Here is a 20,945-nt window from a genome sequence, read left to right as displayed (position 1 = left end):
TGAGGATCATTCTCGCGTTACGCATCACGTTTGAGCTTCAGCAAGAACCAATGAGGTTCATTCTCGCGTTACGCATCACGTTTAAGCTTCAGCAAGAACCAATGAGGTTCATTCTCGTGTTACGCATCACGTTTGAGCTTCAGCAAGAACCAATGAGGTTCATTCTCGCGTTACGCATCACGTTTGAGCTTCAGCAAGAACCAATGAGGTTCATTCTCGCGTTACGCATCACGTTTTGAGCTTCAGGAAGAACCAATGAGGATCATTCTCGCGATACGCATCACGTTTGAGCTTCAGCAAGAACCAATGAGGTTCATTCTCGTGTTACGCATCACGTTTGAGCTTCAGCAAGAACCAATGAGGATCATTCTCGTGTTACGCATCACGTTTGAGCTTCAGCAAGAACCAATGAGGATCATTCTCGTGTTACGCAGCACATTTGAGCTTCAGGAAGAACCAATGAGGTTCATTCTCGTGTTACGCATCACGTTTGAGCTTCAGAAAGAACCAATGAGGTTCATTCTCGTGTTACGCAGGTTCAGTTGAGCTTCTGTTTATGTTCGCTTATTAGTGTTTATATGTGAATTAAAGCTTAACTTAAATCTGTTCATGATATAATGCGATCGAGTCTCTTCAGAAAATTTGGACTAAACTACTCAATTCATATGGATTAGTATATATTGATCTCTTTATAAACTTTTTTTAAGCATCAAAAGCTAGTTGTGTAACTGTCAATGGTGGAAATCTCTGTCTCTGTTGTGGAAAACTGTCAAAATCTCTCAGATTTCATTAAAATATCTTCATTTGTGTAATGAAGATGAACAAAAGTCTTATGGGTTTGGAACGACATGAGGGTGAGTAATTAATGACAGAATTTTAATTTTTGGGTGAACAAACCCTTTAAATATGACTAAATGAGGAATCGTTCCCCAAAAAATGTACACTGTCACTATTTATTCACCCTCAATCCATATGACTTTTTTTTGTGGAACAAAATATTGCACTTGACCAGGCATGACCAGGAGCTGTCAAGAAACACCACAATTGCAGTCCACATGACTTGCACGATATATTCCAAGTGATGAACAGAACAGGAGACTTGACTATTATGCATGAGTCTTGACTTTTTCGGCATTGTTAAATGGAAAAGAGCTGCTTGGAAGAAATATACCTCCTTTTGCAGTAACAATGTGCATGAGGGATGAGAGAGAGGGATTTTTATTCGTGAGTCCACTATTACTTTAAAAAGCGAGGGCTGACCTGATGATGATGATGATGATGATAATGTAACGTGTGAAAGCTGAGGTGCCTGTAATGAGGAGGCAGAGGAATGTTTGGAATGTTCCATTTCATTAGCGCTCGGTCTCAGATGGGCGTGGAGGAGCAGGAGCACTAAAGCAGGGATTCAGCAGTCCTTTTCAAACGGGGAAATTTCCAGGGATGCCGAGGTGAGTGAGACACGAGCGTGTTTAAAGCTCGACGGTTGGTTCTGGACCCTCAACACGACTCTACTGCAAATGCGCAAAGCGCGTTTCACGCGTGATTTATTGCGTGTTGCGGGCGGTCTGCTCGTCATCTCCGCCGATCATCTTTCACCATCAAACCCAGCGCGACACTTGAGATTTCACCATATATCACCAGCACATGTGAGTTCGCATCACTGCTTTATGTTCATTGCATATGATGAAGGATAATCGAGCTCAATATGTGTCGCACCTGCAGTAGCTCGCGCTCAGCGTTAACATTTCAAGCGTTCATTCATCAGCAAGACGCTCGCTCGCGCATAGAGACTACCGGCTAAACCAGGGGTTTGAAGCATTTTATAATGTTGACTTTGCCACAATATTGTGTACTGTCCAAATTCACATATTGTTCTGATGTCGATTACATTAGAATTTAGAGGTAGCATAGCATGTGGAGGCCACGCTCTTAAAGTGGCATTTGCTCATGCAGTAAATAACACCTTTCACCGCCGCTCCTTTAGAACCATATTCCAGCATATTTCTGGTCAAATAACATTTTATGCTCAAATAGCCTAGGTATTTTTATATAGCCCATGAAATGTTCAAAAAATTATTTTATTACTTGGGAACCTTTTGACAGTGACTTACCACTTGATTGTTCATGAAATTAAGAAAAACTCGCCTTGTTTCTGCATTCGATCACTTCTGATGCGATATGAAAAAAAAAAAGCATATTTAATGAGATGTCACCTAATTTGCAGGCAATCAAAAAATGTGGCAACTTCAGATTAAAACGAAAACTAGCCAATTTACAATCTGGTTCTAATTTGAGCAAATTAGAATTTTCTCTCTATTTTGAGAATATTTCTTTAGATGGTTGTGAGTCTTTTTTTCTTGCCAATTTATGGTTTGTTTTGTCTTAAAACAGGGCAGAAAACATGTTAATTCATGTAGGCCTACACGTTTTCAAAAATGTGAATATTATTAGCCAATTAAATGAGCAAGTCCCTGAAAGAAGCACATTTGCACCAGTGTTAAATTAAAAACTGACACCTTTTGCACACGAAGGCAAGTTTGCCAGATTACAGACACTGTGCATATTGTTATTAGACCTATTAAGATTAGTAGTTGTGGTGTGTCCTAAATCTTAAAAAACGATTCTGCCGTGAATGCATTAATGATGAATCTGTTGTATTCCCACAGATGTGATATCGCTGATGTTCGGGAACATGCGTCAGTGCTGCACCAGCGTGTGATTGATTTAAACCATGGAGCCCAAACCCGACTGCTGCGCTTCTTCGGTGCCAAACTCCCAGTGTGAGCTCAAGCTGAATATCTATGAGACCATCAGCGAGGGCAATGTGAATAAGCTGGAGAGCTCAGCGCTGGTGCGGGCGGGCAGTGACCCGAGCTCATACCCGTCTTCCAAACACCACAGGTTCATCCGACGGAGCCTGTGGTTCGCGGATCATGACGAGCACCAGGCGGACGACTGCGCGCCCGAGTGTGAGGAGCAGAGCAAGATACTCAGCATTAACCTGCGCACCATAGTGGACCGGACTCTGGCCGTACGCTCCGGTTTACAAGAAGGGTCGAGCACGGAGAGCCAGAAGGGTCAGAAAGACCTAGACAGCGCCAGCACAGATGAGAAGGAGAAAACAGACCCTAAGACGGACTCCACGGATGCGGGTAAGATGAGCATGAAGGCGGCCAGCGAGGAGAACGAGGAGGACGCTGGGATGAAGGCTATCGCCACCTCTCCGGGAGGACGCTTCCTCAAGTTTGATATCGAGATCGGACGCGGGTCCTTCAAGACCGTCTACAAGGGCCTGGACACGGACACCTGGGTGGAGGTGGCCTGGTGTGAGCTTCAGGTGTGTTTCTGTTGTGGTCATTAACTGTGGCAGTGCCATTGTGCAGTGATGGGCGCTTTGTGAAGCTTCGAATCCTTTGAAAATAATTTGTTTCGAGTCATTATTTCGTGTCGCATATCGAAGTGCCAAAGTCATGAGATTACAGTAATCTAGGCTTCGTTATGTCAAAACTGCTTTGAAGCGTTTTGAAATTTCAGTGGTTCCCCACTAGGGGGCGATGATCTCTGTTAACCAGCGTCTGAATGTTTATTTATTTATTTATTTTTATAAATTTGTAAACATTTTTAATGACACATAAGACAATGAGTAAGCGCTGCACGGGGTTTAAAAATCCGTATCCCGCTGCTCTTTGGAAGTAGGGAAAATGCGACTCATGAAAACGTATCAAGCAAAGGCTTTCGACAAATTAAAAGCAAAAACAAAGGCTTTTTATGTTTTATACTTTAATTGTTGTGTGCCTTGGCTTGATATGTTTTTATGAGTCAGTCTTGAATGATATAAAGGAAGAGTTTTTGGTATTTATCTGATTAAAGGTGCAGTAAGCGATTTCTGATAAACACTGTTGATGTTTGAAATCACAAAAACAAACACGCCCCTCCCTATCTTGATAGCTCCGCCCCTTAATTCATGAACCTGTTATGCAGCACAGGCCCCTCCCCCTCATGAGTGTACATGCCCCTTACTACTGATTGGCTATAAATGTGTAGATCCACTTTCAACAGCGTTTCTCAGAAATCGCTTACTGCACCTTTAACCATGCTGTCCATTAAACTAGCCCTACACATTTAATAAAATATCATGTGTTATAGACACTTCATATTTAATGGTATTAGATGATTTGTTGATTGCGTTTAATTACACTTTCAATAAAACAGCGTTGAGCGTTTGAAACGGTGAAACATTTTGCGAAGCTATTGGTTCAGTTGATTGAAAGTTTGATTCAGAGCTTCGTTTTCCCATCACTACTGGAAAAGACCATTATAGAGTGGTTTGTAGCTGGTCTCCCAGCATAAGCTAGGTGGTTTTCAGAAGGTTTAGCTGGTTGGTTCTGCTTGGTGTAGTTTTTGCTCTTCATTAACTAGGCCTACATGCAACCAAATAATCGGAAAAGCCTACATGTACATGTCTCAGTTGATCCGAATAACAGTTCGATTGGATTGAAAGGGGGGATTTAGACCGGAAATAATCCGATCAATAGGAAAAGCTAAGCATGCAAACGCTTGAGTACGGGCATCTTCTCAATCTGATTCAGAAACGCCTTATGTGCTGTGATGCTTATGATCCCCAGCCTGTTATAATAAGATCTTTACGTTTATACATACACTCAAAAAATTTATTTTTGCCTCGTGACACGATTGTTTAATATTTTTTCACAACTTACTTTAAATGTGTTCAATCAACCTAATATATTTAAAACTGAAGTTTACTTAATTAATTTGTGTGAAAACTACATGAATCATTTTTGTTGACAACTAACTGGGCAGTGGATCTGTAGTTCCCAGCATGCTTTGCAAGGGACTGCATTAGGAGGGTAAATTTAGGGATTAAAGTGTTATTTTATGTGTTTTTCTGTAAATGGAAAGATGTTGTTAGTTAAAGTTAGTGTTTAATATTCAGTTATGTTAGAAACTTAGAGGACTTTCTGTAATGTTTTTGAATTTTGTGGTTCCCGTTATGCAGAAGAGCGGCGACTGTGTTTAGTTTAGGGCTGTGGGCACTCATTATATACACTACACATGCATTAAACCTCTTTTGCAGACCTGCATAAGTAATATTCAATATTACTCTGTAAAAAGTAGTTTTAATTAAACTGAACACTAGTAGCTTCAATCATTGGAAATAATTGTAGAGTCAAATTAGCTAAAATTATAATGTTGGTGATTTTAGGCAGGGCAAAAATCAAATGTAGTCAACCTGACGAAGCTTTGTCTAGCAGGAATGACTAAACGAATTTAAGTTCATACAACAAGATTACAATAAATAATTTCAAACAAATTAGATTTTGTAATTCATTTTCGTGGAAAAGTTTTCCTTAATTTAATCAAGTTCGTTCAACAGTAAACGTATACGTTTGACTTCTGATGAACGTGCTCGTGTTTCTTTATAACTGGTCAGTGGATGAGATGTAATGAAAAATGTGAACTGGATTGCAAGTTTGGGGTTGGATTTCTGATTCATCTCGATTGGCTGAAATTAGTGCATGTGAACTTATTGACTGTGTTTGTTCTGACATGCTTTACTGTTCAAGCTGTTCATCTGTGATTTACACCGTCAGTGTTTCGTCTCCGTCTCTCTCTCTCTGTCTTTAATGGTGGCCGGAGTGTTTATTATTGGTTCTCGTTCCCAACACAAATGAAGAACTGACTTTCATTGTAAAAGAGTGGGCAGATCGTGAAGCTTTTGAAAGATATTCTGAGATAAGCATTTGATGGAAACAGCAATCTGTGAATGTAGACAACAGCCATCTTGAGATCGTCTGTGATTCTTTGCAGATATCTGGTGTTCTAGAGATCCCAATGTTTAAAACGTTTTTATATCCTTTCATAACTGTAAATGCCAGAGTCACGTTACATGTAGTGCGTGTGCTTAACTTTCAAATGTTTTCACATAGAAATCCTAATTAATCATGTATGAAAATGTTCTGCACGAACCGACTGAAACCACAAATCCTGGATTCCTGGTGGCCTTGGAAACATAATAATGACAAACATTTTGAAACAAATTGCAAGTTGAATAACAAAGTGGCATTTCATGGTGGCTTCTGGTATTTGATAAGTAGAACAATGGCTCTTATACTCCTCAGATCTGAAGGGATGAACATTTAGTGTTTGTGTTAGTCTGAACATTGATCTCAGGTGTTCATGACAGAAGGAGCCATTGTTAAAAATTAAGACACATCACTCATGTTAAAAATGACTCATCTTCACCCTTTATTCAAACATTTATTAATATAAATTTGTTAATTTTGTAGTAATATCGCGTAGTTGTGCTTGGAGTTGATTGTTTTATTTGTGATAATAACACAATGACAAATGTGCAACATAATTTTTGGCCAGACTGTCATACAAAGAAAATAATGAACATGCAAAAACAAGAGAGAACTGAGGTAATATTATTTAATTTTTTTGCTTAGTAAAGTAAAACCTGTAGCTGTTGTTGTTGTTTTTGTTGTTGTTGTTGTTTGCCAAATAATTTTGTCAGAAAAATATGGTACCAAGTTTAGTGTTTTGTTCTTCCCTCATATTTCCCTCTTCCTCATATTTTGATGGTTTAATGAACTTGTATGGTCATTAAAAACTAATTTCCTCTCCTGACGTCGCTTTTGGACTGTATGTTGTGCAGCCGGGTGATTCTGTCAAATAGAAGTGATCGTCTTCTGTCAAAGGTTGAGTAGACGGAGGCGAATCGCTGTGGTTTAGGAATGAGATCATGTGGGTGTTTGGATCCAGATCGCCATCTTTTAGCGGTTAATCGTGCAGCTCTAAATGCATCACAGAAAAGCAAATGTTTAAGGCTTAAAATCACATGTGCATTATAAAGAGATGTGAGATCTAGTGAAACTGTAGCAGTGGCTCTGTGATGAGGCAGAGGACCGTCTTTAATGATGAGCGCTGGAAAGATGTTCTGGTGATTCAGGCTAAATGCTTTTGAAAGCACAGGCCTTGATTTGCAGTTTAAAGGATTAGTTCACTTCAGAATTAACATTTCCTGATAATCTACTCTCCTCAACATCATCCAAGATGTTCATGTCTCTCTTTCTTCAGTCGTAAAGAAATGAAGGTTTTTGAGGAAAACGTTCCAGGATGTTTCTCCATATAGTGTCTTCAATGGGGTCCAACGGGTCGAAGGTCCAGATGTGAGTTTCAGTGCAGCTTCAAAGTCTCGACTCGATCCAGCCGAGGAATAAGAGTCTTATCTAGACAAACCAGCGGACATTTTATAACAGAATAAACATTTATATACTTTTAAACCACAAATGATCGTCTAGCACTAGCTGTGATGCGACACACATTACGTGATCAGGTTGAAAGGTCACGCGTGATCCGGTTTATAAATGTAGGAAAGGGTGAAAAACTCAATCTCATTTTCTCATCCGACTTCAAAATCTTCCGACATTGTTGTTTTACCATTTATTCTTTTTTTTTTTTTTGTGCAAATGCCGTTTGACTTAGTCTTTGCATGTTCAGTTTGTAAACACTGGTACTTCCACCTACGCGTGACCTTTCAACATAATCAACAAAATGTCCGCTGGTTTGTCTAGATAAGACTCTTATTCCTCGGCTGGATCGTGTCGAGACTTTGAAGCTGCACTGAAACTCACATCTGGACCTTCGACCCGTTGGACCCCATTGAAGACACTATATGGAGAAAAAATGTATGTGTGTGTGTGTGTGTGTGTGTGTGTCAGCGCTCTGTCGATAAGCATCTCCTGCTGGAATGTGGCGTTGCTGATGGTGATCATACACCCACACACTCGAGTCGTGTCAGGGTTTGTCTGCTCATGTGTTTGGGAGGATTTGAGGGAAACGAGCAGAAACGCTGCCAAGTGGGTCAGTGCTGTTGTTCACTTCAGCGGGTCATTAGTGGTTGAGTTTTAAATTACCCCTTTGTTTCAGATCTGTCTGCATTTCAGTGCATTGAACTTCATTTGAAGGATTCAGATGTTGATGGCTTTGAAATGAGATCTTTTGGCTGGTGACAGATTGTTGATGATATTATTGACATGCTGTCCCTCACGGTTTCTGCTTTGAGCTCATTAGTGACCGGACTCAATTACAGCAGCTGTGATTCAGGAAGATGTTGGCATTATTAGATAACCTGGATCCTTCTGTTATGAATCCGGTCTCTGTGTGTGTGTGTGTGTGTGTGTGTGTGTGTGTGTGAGATTAATTAAAGCTCCTCGTCATAGGTCTTAGTGTTGATTGTGTGTACTCATGTGGGATGCCATAAAGCGTTTTATGGAGTTGATTGTGGAGTCAAATCTGTTAATGTGCATCTGGCGCCCTGCCTGACGGATGAAGCCACATCAGGTGTATTTGTGCCGTGTCAACATCGCCGTGCTCGCGTGGGAAACACACTTTACTGAGCTTTACAAACCTGCTGCCAGCTGAGGACGAGCAGAGAGAGAGAGATGGAGAGATATGGACATGAACAAGCAGAACCAAACCATGAATCACTCGTGGAATCATTCTTAAAAGTGTCCTGTTATGCTTTTCCATCTGTTTAGTGTGTAATGTTGCAGTTTGAGCATGAAAAAGCTCTGTAAAGCTCCAGTTCTTCTCTATATCAGTGTCAGTGTTTCTGAACTCCCTGAAACGCCTCCATTGTAGTCTTGAGTTTCTTCCGGAATGAAAAACGTCACAATATTCCTCATTTAAAGGTGCAGTCTGTAAGAATGACAGCTAGTGATGGAAATAGGTACTGCAGTCTAAATTCAAAATATCAGAGATCGTGGTTTATCCCGCCCCGCCTCCACAGACTCGACGCTCACACGGGTCGCCAGTTTGAGACACGCAACAGGAACGAGCACAATGGACGATGAAAATTGGCAACGTGCAGTATCACAGACCAAAGCAATAACACACATTCCAGCCTGGAAACACTGTAGAAGTGTTTTTCAGAGAAACGAGTATGTGAACTTAGCATGTTTCCTCAATATATTCAAACATATTATGGTATTTTTATGCTTTAATAGAGTGAAAAAGTTACATACAGCACCTTTAAATAATTAATACGCAGAATAAAGGGGCGGGGCCTGGTTGAGTTAGTCAGTAGTGTGTTAAACTGGTGGCTATGGTAAGGGGCGGGACATTTCCCAAACACACTCGACCAATCACAACACACTGCTCCAGCCGACCAATCAGAGCACAGTGTGCTTTTCAGAAGGAGGGGCTTCATAGAGACAGGAAGTAAACAGAGCGTTACTGACAGACTGGGAAGAGAGGAGCCGCAACAATGGAGAATATGAGGAGAATAATCAACATTCAAGCAGGAAAACCTGTTCTAGTAGAGCCTGAAACAACATCAAGACTCTGTGAAAGAGCAGAATAGGTCAACTTTAAAATGTGGCATTGAATTGAATGTGACAATTCATGCAGTTTTACTTGTTTTTCATGTTCAGTGGAGTTGCACAATAATAGGGTATATGTCGAACGTCGCATGACGAAACCGGAAACCTGGTCTCATCGCATCCGCTTGTCATAGAAAGTGTTAACAGCCGTATGAACTGACGCCGATATCTATGGAATTTTAAGGTAATCAGCTAACCTACCTATCTCACTTTGTTATTGGCGTTTTATTCTATTTAAATATCTAAACGTTAGTGTGAAGATTTTTATTTTTTTTTACTTTTAAATATCGATCTTCACATGCGAGGGACATTGGTTATGATCATCTTTGCTCGCTCCTTTTAAGTTATCTTGAGTAAAACAGTAAAAAAATGCAAGAAGCACATACAAAAGACCTGAACCGGAAGCGATGCGTTCTGTTTTCCGGTTTCGTAATGCGACGTTCGACATATACCCTATTGCTACAGTCTTTGAATTATTTTTTCAAAAAAATCTGATTGAATGAATGATTGATTCACTTGTTTTATCACTGGATGAATGTGTTTTTGAACAAATCTCTTAAATGAACGATTCAATGGCATTGCTTAAGGGCGGTTAAGTCCACCTACAAAATTCTTTAAAAAACAGTTTTCATGATTTCATGATGAACTGTTAATTTCCTAAATAACGATGTGTAGATAAATTGTGTTTACAGCAATAGGTTTTTTTCTGGTAATTTAACCCTATGTTACTTCCCATTTTACGCATAATAGTTACGCTATTTTAAAGGCTCCTAATTTTGAGTCTCTACAATAGGTTTACACACATCAAAGGTAAAAAAAAAAAACTCTTTAATTTTGAAATGGTTCGATCGGATTCAGTCTCTCTAAACTCCGCCTCTCTGAGAGCTGCTCTGCTCTGATTGGTCAGATGGCCTAGTCTGCTGTGATTGGATTATCATATCTGAATCTCAGCTCTTGATCACAGTGATACGTACAGTAACGATGGCGTGGGTTTCACCGTATCAATTAGAGATGCACCGATTGATCGGCTGGTGACCGGAATTGGCCGATTTTCACGTGATCGGCCATGACCGGCGACCGGCCGGTCAGTCTGACATATGCCGATTTTATGCCGGTCAAATGCACTCGGGCGCCGCATGATTAACCTTTTGAGCGGTAAGGTCTCATATATGAGATTTGTATGTCTGTGCCCATGAGAGTACGGTGCGGTGCCACATTTAGATGTTCAGAGACGTCGCATAACTGCCAGATTCAAACTGTGCTTTCGCGCGTTGGCTGGCGCTGAGCCAGAGTCAGACGCGTTCAGCGCTGTTATGGCACAACTAAGCAGTGTTTTCAACCTCATAATGTTTATTTTAGGTTTCAGATATTTAAATACACAGGAGTTTGTAAAACACACTGATGTCTGTGGAAGCAGCAATAACAATCTATTCAAATATAATTTGCCGACATGTGTGTTATTCATATCAGACTAACATAGTGGAAGTAACTATAAAGTTTACTCTATTCTTCTCAGTTCACCGGCCACTTTCTTGCATTTATTTCGGAGAAACTGATGAATTCACGTGCTGTAAATCCGACTGACAGGACAACATTGCGGCGCCCATCTCATTATAGATCAAGATGAAAGGTTTTTAAACGACCAAATACACTCACTTACACGTATTTGAGAATCGGAATATCAGATAGGCTAGTTGATGACATGGTAAGCAAGTTTGTGAATATTTTGAATAAAAAAGGAAAAGTGAAATAAAAGCGACACATCTGTCATGTCATACAGTATTATTGTGGCTGCGGTGTATCGCGTGACGCGTCGCCATGGAAACATTAAAGGGAACGTTCGCGAAAAAACTCACTCGGGGGCTGGGGGGCATTCTAATGTCAGTTAGAATATTTTAAACTTACGCGTGAAAGGGTTAAAGAAAAGATGGAAAATAAATATTTGTGTGTGTTGTAAAGTGGTTAGAAAAAAATTAAATCGGAATCGGCTCAAATCGGTATCGGCAGGTCAAACTCAGTGAAAAATCGGAAATCGGAATCGGCCTAGAAAATTGTAATCGGTGCATCTCTAGTATCAATCTCATCAAAGTGGATTTGCTTGTCTTCTCGACATGAACAACACGAACCAAACTCTTCCAGTCTCAGATTAAACTACAGTGTTTGAGGGCGGAGCTAAGAGACGCTGATCAGCCAATCAAGACCAGAGGTGGGCGTTATGCTAATGAGTTACAAACCTACACAGGTTCAGCAGGAAGTGAGACTGAAATACTGACGACTCGTTTCAGTTCAGAATCGATTCTTTCTGTTATGAGACTATTTATTTGCGCTTTGATATTTTCAGACCTTTTACTTTCACAAACTGCTATATTACACACTACATGAAAGGTAATATTCGTAAAAGCATAATAGGGCACTGTAAACTTAGTGTTTTGCTTATACACACCAGACCATGAGGACAACATCTCGAAAATGTGAAAAACATCACTGAAAAATGAAAAATGACAGCAGTGCTAGAAAGGGTATGAAACCTTGTGGCTTAAATTGAGGTCAAATTCTAAAATTATATAACTATTCCCTTAAACAAATAACAAACAGATCTTTGCATTTTTCAAATTGTATAAATTGACCAAAAATTTTACAGGAAGTAGATCTATTTGTTGGCATTTATGGATGCAGACCTCGTATTAATATTAAGCGTGTGCCTGTTCTCCTCCTGCCGAAGGGCCAGAGATCAGGATGCTGCGGTTGTGATTCTGCCGGAGACGAGAGGAGGCGTTTCTGTGTCCAAAAATAGCCGGAGCGAGAGAAACACAACGGCTCTCAACACCGGCTAAACATTAACACTGTTAACTCATCATGGCTCAGCGTCGGGTCTCGACGACAGTTGTGCTTCAGACCACAGCGAGAGCTGCAGTATTCGGCTCTTCAAACTCTCAGCATAAAGCAGCATTTGCAACCCGATTTACTTTCATAATTTGCTGTTTCTGAGTGACACCAGACCTGGAGAAAAGCCTCCGCTCACACTGTAGCAGAGACATGTTTGTTGATAAATCTTCAGCTTCTTCTCGCATTTTTAAAACAAACACTGATGTGCGAAATGTGAACAGTTTCTCTCTTCACACACTGTAAGCTCATGGCACAAAATCCTGAAAGCAGACCGATATCTTTAGCTGTTGCTCTGTGTCTTCCTAAACATTTCTCCATTAAAATGTTGTAATTGCAGGGCCACTTTTAAAAAGTGCAGCGTGATGATGCTTGACTTTCATTTGGTTTTAAAATGTGCTGTAACCAACAAACAGCCTTGTCTTAAAGGAGTCATAATGTTGTGTTACCTTGGATACCCAAATGCTCTATTATAGTATTTTAGGCACTTCTAAAAAAGAAAAGTGGAAAAAAAATCAACACAGAGCCCCTCAGACCCTTATTTCTAAAGGCATTATTGTCTCGCGAGATCTGATGCGATGTTTTGGCTGTCGTGGACGGTCATTATAATAATGCAAATGAGGGGCGCGTTGATTGGTTGCAGGAAGGAGGGGGGTTGACACCGCAGCTAACTGAAAGCTATTTTCAAACTGCATGTTTTGCATGAGTTTGGCTAATAATGTTTAGTGGTATATTGTTTTCATACTTGCATTTAAACAGTTTTAGCCACTGAGCATGGACTCCTGTACCGTCACTACTGTAGCTGCTAGTGTAAAACAAAGTCGAAAGATGTGGCTAGCATTCGTAGAGTCCATTCCCCGTGTTTACCTCGAAGGTAACGTTACATACAATAGCCGCATTAGCAGTTAGCTGCTATTTGTTAACCACAGTAGAACAATAAAAACACAGTCTTACCTTTTCAATTTCTGGCAAGTCCCTGATGGTTGGGATGGCACCTTTTCCCAAACGGAGCTTCGAGGCCAAGTTCGCCTGATACTGCCCCAAATTTGTAAAAGATTCCGGTGTAAAATGTTTAGCACACACACCTAACGATACGCCACTTGAAAGAGTTGTTGGGACAGCGTCATTAAAAATGAATTTCCTCCACTGTTCCCTGATAGTTTCGTCCGTTTTTGGTAGATAAAACACATTTGCATGTTGTTTGTGGCAGTCACCCACAGAGCATCTCAGGTGTGCACTCGATTTCTCCATCTTTCTCGAGTCAACTAAACTGAATCTGAGGGGGAGAGGGGAAGAGGGGCGGGCTTCCCGCCGTATAGGTTTGTGGTGTCCATATTTGGTATATCCTCCCCCGTCTTGACGTCAAGAAGGGGAAGAAATCAAAATCTCGTTTTTTCGTGCCCGTGCACGTGGCCTATTTTACAAACCCCGAGGTAAACAAACGCTTCACTTTTAAATATTGGCTTCCCGGCCAGTGTATAATCATTATGCAATCATAACATACATTGATTCTCGTGGAAAAGTGAAATTTCTACATTATGACTCCTTTAAAAAGCTCTACGTTTTTTTCCAATATTCCCTTCAGGCGTTGGGCAATAAAGCTTTTTATGAATGTAAAAGGTCTGTAAAGTTTAACAGATCAAAGTGCAGATAAATGGAGTTTTTGTCTCCTAAAAGAAAGAAGTGATTCTGAACTGAAACGAGTCGTCAGTACTTCAGTCTCTCCTGCTGAATCTGTGTAGGTTTGTAACTGTAACTTCAAAATATTAATAAAGTATCTCAAAGACTTAACACTGGTTCAGAACTTTCTTTCATTTTCCATGAACAATGTAGTCCTCGTTTACACTGTCAGTGAAATGTGACCCAATTCCGATGTTTCGCTCATGTGACACAGATCCGATGTGTTTATGACAGTGTAAACAGAAAAAAAAAACGCATGCATTCGGATATTTCGAGATCGGTTTCAGGCCTCATTCATATGTGGAAATAAATCAGATATAAAGCAGATATGTGCCAATGCGACAGTCATGTAAACGGGCAGATCGGGTTTTCTGAGGCATTAGGGATTAGGCTACGTCTCCGCGGTTTAATGACGAGAGAAACCCCGACGCGCGTCTGCAAAGGGACGGATGGACAACGTCGTGTTTCGTGTCGTCGTAGGAGAGAAATGTGGACACAACATATCAAAGGTTCGCTTGCTCATCTTACAATTTTGGGCCCACTGCTCCTCGTTAAAGCCCGCCACGATCTCAGCGTATCTATAGCACGAATTTTATTTCTTGTGCCATTTACGGCAAAAATAGTTTTCGCGTGCATATGATACGCAGTTTATGGCGTGTAGCCAATGCTGCGTTCACACCAAACGCGAATATGCGTCTGGCGCGAGTGATTTCAATGTAAAGTCAATGGTAAGACGCGTTACGCGCGTCTGGAGGTCTTGCGGCGCGAATGAAGCCTGGTTTATACTCGACGCGTCCGCACGAGCGCGAAGGTGCGCGCGGCAAAAATGATGTCATTGCGGTGTGGGCGGTCGTGCGCCAATTTCGGCTGGCGGTGTGCGCGACATTTTTTGTAACAACGCGCGCGGCGCCGCATCCGAAGATGAACGCCTTCGAGCCGAATCTGGCCGAGCTCGAACTTCTCACCACACCAGCACCCAGTTTTCAGTATAAATGAGTTGCTTACATTTAAAAAATGAGCATACAATAGCATAAAAAGTATTTTTAATGAACATAAAGGTCCATGTTTAATAAAAATGTTCACGAAACTTAATGAAATGTTTAGTGAAATTAGAAAATATGAAGGAGATCGTTGATTTAGTTATGTTTTTTACACATTCTAGTATACATATATTTTGTTTTATTGTCACGAGTAATAATCTCAGGGTTTACTGGGTTTTACACGATTCTTTTTGTGGTGTGGTATTGGTACTAAAATAAACATTGTCACGTGTGTATAGCTTTCTTCTTCTCACCGCTGATTCCTGGTGGTTTAGAGGACAATTACTCGAGTCGCCCCCTATCGTTTCAAAGAATAGTACAACGGCGAGCGCGTCAAGTATAAACGCCTCGTCCGTTTCGGGAGGTGCGCGCGCAGTCTGCGGAGACTCGCGCTGCGGAGCCAGGCGAAAGTATAAACAAGGCTTGCCGCTTGAGGCGTTTAGCGCGGCGCGGTAGACGCGAATTATTCGCCTCATTCGCGCGAACTAGACGCGAATTGAGCGTCTGGCGCGTTTCGCGCGAATTGTGCTTTTTGTGCATCACGCGTCTGCCGCCCGAGTTGAAAAATCTGAACTTCTGCGTCAATTCGCGCCGCGTTAACCAATCAGGAGCCTGCCTGCTTGCTGCTGTCACGTGGTGAACTGACAGTTTAATGTTATTTTATGTTTGGCCTCAATAAATTATTTTGTAATATGACTAAAATGCACAACAAAGCAAATCTTTCACATAAAAACTCGATTTCAATATGAGAGATAGCCTACTCATTTGTATTGAATGCTATTTATTCCATATCTTATCTATTCTAGATTAGCCTATATGAAACTTTATTAATCTAATGTAAAGACACCAAACACAATTAAGTGTATAAAAACTTTTCAAAAAAAATAACAGGACAGGTTTCACTTTTGGAGGCTGCCTCCATTTATTATCAAAACAAAAATAAATGACAGATTAGGTCCGGGAGAGGGTGAACCTCGCGCCGGGCTAATACACACGTAGGCTACTCCCCACCCCTAACCCTACCCAAGGGGTTTACAGTGCGTATCATGCGCGTAAACCTTTTTGGCGTATAAATGGCACGATAAAATAAAATTTGTGCTGTAGATCTGTACTTTCATGAGATTGTGTTGTATGCTCACGCCAGTCCTGAGATCTCTCTCGCACACAATACCTGAAGCACATGCTGCAATGATGGCACTTTTCCTCCTCCTATAGGCAACAAATCAGAATTGGGCATCAAGACCTGCAGTGTAAACGATACCTAATACACACACACACACACACACACACACACACACACACACACACACACACACACACACACACACACACACTGTGTGAAACCGTGGGCTCGAATCTCTTTCAGTGGCCATTACATGATAGATTACCACTGAATCCTTCTGTGTCTGTTTTCCTCATTCATATCTGCTGTTTTTTGTTTTGTTTCTTGTCTGAGTGTTCATTAAGAATGTTCTGCTGTAATTGAAATAAGCCTGAGTGTTTCCTTTCATTGTAAAGAGGCTTAAACCGTATGTGAGCTGCGTCCTAATCCATGAACAAACACGTTCACTTCAACACACACACGTTTACTGGGCCGTCTAAAAGACGACATACAGTACCGCAGACTTCTTGTTTTAACATAAATACTAAACTAAACCCTAAACTCAGCCCAAAACTGGGTAATGTAACAGAGTATAAATAAATTATATTTGTGTTTTAATAGAAGTATAAACTGTTGCGCTGTTTGTTTCAGAATGAAGAGTGTTACGGTGTTCATTTACACGCATGTAATCCGCTTATTAAAGCGTCTCGGTTCACAGTAAATGTCGCTTCTCACGAACTCCATCTCCAGTTCAGTGAGTTTAACCTGCATTAGGGAGTGCAGTGCTTGCTAGGTTCACTTTATTTACATTTTATATTCGTATAATTGCCATAATTGCATAAGCATTCTTCTAGCTCAAACAGTAGATCATAGGATCATGGGTTTGATCCTCTGGGAAAGCATGAACTGATCCAGATGTGTTCCTTCAATGCAATGTAAGTCGCTTTGGGTAAAAGTCTCTTCCGAATGCATAAATGCATAAATGTGTTGGAACATCTTCTTTGACAGAAGTTTACAGCGTTTCACCAGTTTTCAGCCAAAATTAAAGCTCAAGGGTTTGAAAGTGGAAAATTGAAGACATAAATATTTGTATTGTAACTTGTAGTGTTAGTTGGTCCTTGTAAAGAGTGAACCTATTCGATTTATGTCCAGTTCATCTGTGAACACAACCATGGATTTATTCTAGATTATGAGTATTATAATTATTATCCTTCCCAATTAATACGTTTTAGACCAAGTGTTTGGAGGTTATTCATGATGACACAGCAGTACTTCAGATGGACATGCATCATATCGCTGGAAGTGTCCATGATCACAGCGAAACCCCAGCGTCAGCGAGTGTCATAGAGACTCTTCTGAAGTGCAGGGTCGTACCGTGACCCCTGACCCCATGACCTGGGCATTCACAGGGCCGTTTGTCCTGAATCAGGTCAGTGGGTCAGTCAGGGCTGAGGTCAGACTCAACACAAACATGTTCATTCAGGGCTGTGGTAAAGCGCTGAAGTCAGGAGTCTCCTGTGTGGAAGAAACTAAACGCCAGTGAGAGACTTCACAAGCTCCACAATTCAACAGATAATTCTGTCTCTATCTGGACTAGATCAGCACACACTGTAAAAAATTATCGTGATTTTTAACGGTAAAAGACTGTAAAAATGCTACGGTGAAAACCTGTTAATTGGTTGACAGAAAGTACTATACAGTGAATAACTGTCATAGATCTAACTGTACATTTAATGTAAATTTACAAAAAAATACCATTAAATTTAGAGTGTTTTTGGTAGTGAAAAAGAGCAAGTCATTGTATAATTTACAGTGAAAAGCTGTAAATTGACATTCCCACAATTCCCTGCGTGACAGTTCACATTTTATGTATTTTTGTTGAAATAATTGTCTCTTCATAGTTTTTCTTAGTTTTTTCTAATCCGCTATGTAAATTAGCATTTTATGTTGTTTAATGTTTATTGCACTTTTTAAATTTCATGTATGTGTGTATGTGTGTATGTATGTATGTATGTATGTATGTATGTATGTATGTTATTAGTATTAAAGGTGCTGTATGTAACTACAGCAACTTAGAATAATGTTTTTATAATGTTTCTACTAAAGCATGAAAATACCATAATATGCTTGCAGATATTTAGGAAACATGCCAAGTTCATATTCTCGTTTCTCTGAAAATCACTTGTCAATCACAGTTCAGTGTTGTCAGTCTGGTTTTGTTTTGGTCTGTGTGACTCCGCCCACTGCCAGTTCAGCCAATAGTGTTTCCACACCCGTGATGCCAGTTGGCGGGAAACACAACGTATTGTAGCCTAGGAAACGTGCAAACAAACCGGGCCAGAGATTGCAGATTTCACACAACCTAAAAAGCCTCGATATCCATCTAAAAATCTCTGAACGAGAGCATATTAAAACGCGGATAAGTCTCCTCAGCTTTCGTCATCGTTCCTGTAGCGTGTCCTCAAACTGGCGACCCGCGTGAGTTTCACAACGATCAAACAACGATCTCCGATATTGTGAATTTGGACTGCAGTACCTGTTTCCACCACTAGCTGTCATTCTTACAGACTGCACCTTTAACTTTCTCAGCTTGTGTAGAAGCTGCTTGTGATGAGCTTGATCCATCATGTGACTCATCACCACTGTGATTGGTGGTTGTCAGTATATAAAAATAGTACCAAACAGATATTAATACTTCAATAGGTTGGTAAATTAACATTATATCAGATAATGAAATAAGTTTTTTTTTTACTGTAAATTTAAGTCTGTAAAACCTAAAATTTTGCTATCATATTTTTACAGTAAACTTCTAGCACCCACAGCTGCTGTTTTTTTTTTTTTTTTTACCGTAAATTTACCAGAATTGCTTTGGCAGTGTACCTCTCTAGCTAACTAGTTCTCTACATAAATAGGCTGCAGTTGACGGAGGAAAGTCTCTCAGTAAGTGTGACTGCAGTTTTTCATAATGATGTTTGAGCCGAATACTGAAGTCTTATTTCACACAACAGATTTTGTGATTAACTCTTGGTTTGTGGTTTGCCTCTGGGAATGGAAATGCAAGCGTACTCTCAGATTTGCTCTGTGTGCTCATCTGTGAGTATAGCTCTATCAATAAACGTCTTCTGGGAGTGTGTGTCAGTCAGCGGTTGAGCTAATAGAGCTGTTCATTGATTCCAGCCCATATTTAGATGTGTCTGTCTCTCAAAACCTGCTCCAGTCTCCATCAACGACTCGCCAGCACTTCAGTGTTTATTTCATGCTTTTATTTGCACTTTTACACATGCTGACCGCACTGATTTGAAAAGTATAAAATGGTCTAAAGTGAATCTAGTTAAAGCCTCTTTGGGAATCGTGCACTTGTTATCATCATTTGGTGTGTTTGTAAAGTTTGAGTAAAGCCTGATAAACCCTGATAAAGGGAAAGAAGAATAAAATGTGTTGCTGTTTGTTGCACGATTCTGCAGAAATTAAAGGGATGTTTCGGAGTAAAATCAACCTAGGGTCCTTTGCACCATGACCTCGAGCCAAACACCCCCCAGAAGCCTTTATTCCCTTGGTCGAACATTATTAAAGTTAGAGCTTATTTAGAGATATCAGCCGGATGGTTTAGTGCAAGCGCTAATGGATCCTATGATGTATCTGGTAAATTACTGCACTAATATTGCCTAGAATGGTACCAAACTTCTACAGTAGTACAAATAGGTTCTGTACTCATAAAACGAGGCATTGGGAAGTTTGTAAGTACATCAGGAGTTTATTTAAATAACACTTGCCTGACGGCTAATGCTACCGCTAACCCGGGCGTCGACGTCACTTCACTGAGTTGAGCAAAGCCTGTAAAAGTCCTGCAGAAAGCGATGCATAAGGATGTAGTGTAACGACGCCCAGTTGCAGGAATGCACTAATATTATGTTGGTAGTCCCAGTTTATAACAATTATTAGTTAACACTAAGTTGTCAGCACTTCGGAAAACATAATAATTCGTCGTTACGCTACAAACATGAATCAGCATTTTTTTTAAACAAACAGAGAATGTCTAATATGGCGAGAAGTTTCACTCTCACTACACTTCCGGCTTCTGAACTGGTTGCAGTTCCACTCTGATTCCAAATGAGGGCGCTCACAGGACGAGTGCAGAATGAATGGAGGTCAATGGCGGTATACCCCTCAAAATCCACTTTTCTCAGGATATAATTTTTTGTCTAGTAATTTGAATGTTGTATTCGAAAGGAGATGCAAAGAAATTACACATTGCTGGGTGTTAGATTTTTTAGAGTCACTTATTTGCTTTAAAAAGTCTTTCAAAATCTCAATGACGTCAGAATGCTGACGTCATTAGCAGAATGCTAGCGTGTTATGGGCAACAACAACTCAACCTGTAAGAAATCAAAACGACATAAGTACTCGTTCATTCAACTTTCGACCTAAAACCCATGTTGAACTTGCAAAATCTACAATCACATCTGAGATTTATCAACGGCAATCGGGTGAAAGAGACAAATTTAGCCGTCTAGCCCCATTGACTCCCATTCATTTTGCACTCATGGTGAGCGCCCCCAGTGGAGCTCTGGTGGTACTACAACCAAAATTCGGTACAATAGGGCTTAATAGGGAGTGGACAGGCTCTCCGTAGACGGGCTCTGAAACAAATCTCTTGAGTGAATGATTCAATGATAAGCACATATTTTAACAGTCTCCTGCCGCCACCTACTGGTGTAACAATGTAATCAATACAATCTTTATTTGAAGCGTTAATTTGCTTTTAAAAGCTGATTTGCTCTATTCTGATCTCTACTGTAGACATCAGTGTTTATATCTGAACTATAATCTTTT

General features: G+C 40.4%; 1 protein-coding gene across 5 annotated transcripts in view; it reads left to right on the top strand.

Moving 5' to 3' along the window:
- Positions 1–1,336: 1,336 nt before the first annotated feature.
- LOC311278736 (serine/threonine-protein kinase WNK2) overlaps positions 1,337–20,945 on the top strand; it is a 71,743-nt gene continuing 52,134 nt past the window's right edge. For 4 of the 5 annotated variants that reach the window (XM_084389747.1, XM_084389748.1, XM_084389746.1 and 1 more), the window contains exons 1-2: positions 1,337–1,646; positions 2,667–3,337. In XM_084389747.1, coding sequence (XP_084245873.1) covers positions 2,732–3,337 — 606 coding nt within the window. In that variant the 5' untranslated portion in view covers positions 1,337–1,646; positions 2,667–2,731. The remainder of the gene's footprint in view (positions 1,647–2,666; positions 3,338–20,945) is intronic. The other variant, XM_084389745.1, reaches the window with a different exon arrangement.

This window comes from Rutilus rutilus (assembly GCF_951802725.1).
Source record: "Rutilus rutilus genome assembly, chromosome: 19".
In the NCBI taxonomy this organism is placed as follows: domain Eukaryota; kingdom Metazoa; phylum Chordata; class Actinopteri; order Cypriniformes; family Leuciscidae; genus Rutilus; species Rutilus rutilus.
This window is presented reverse-complemented; position numbering and strand designations above follow the sequence as displayed.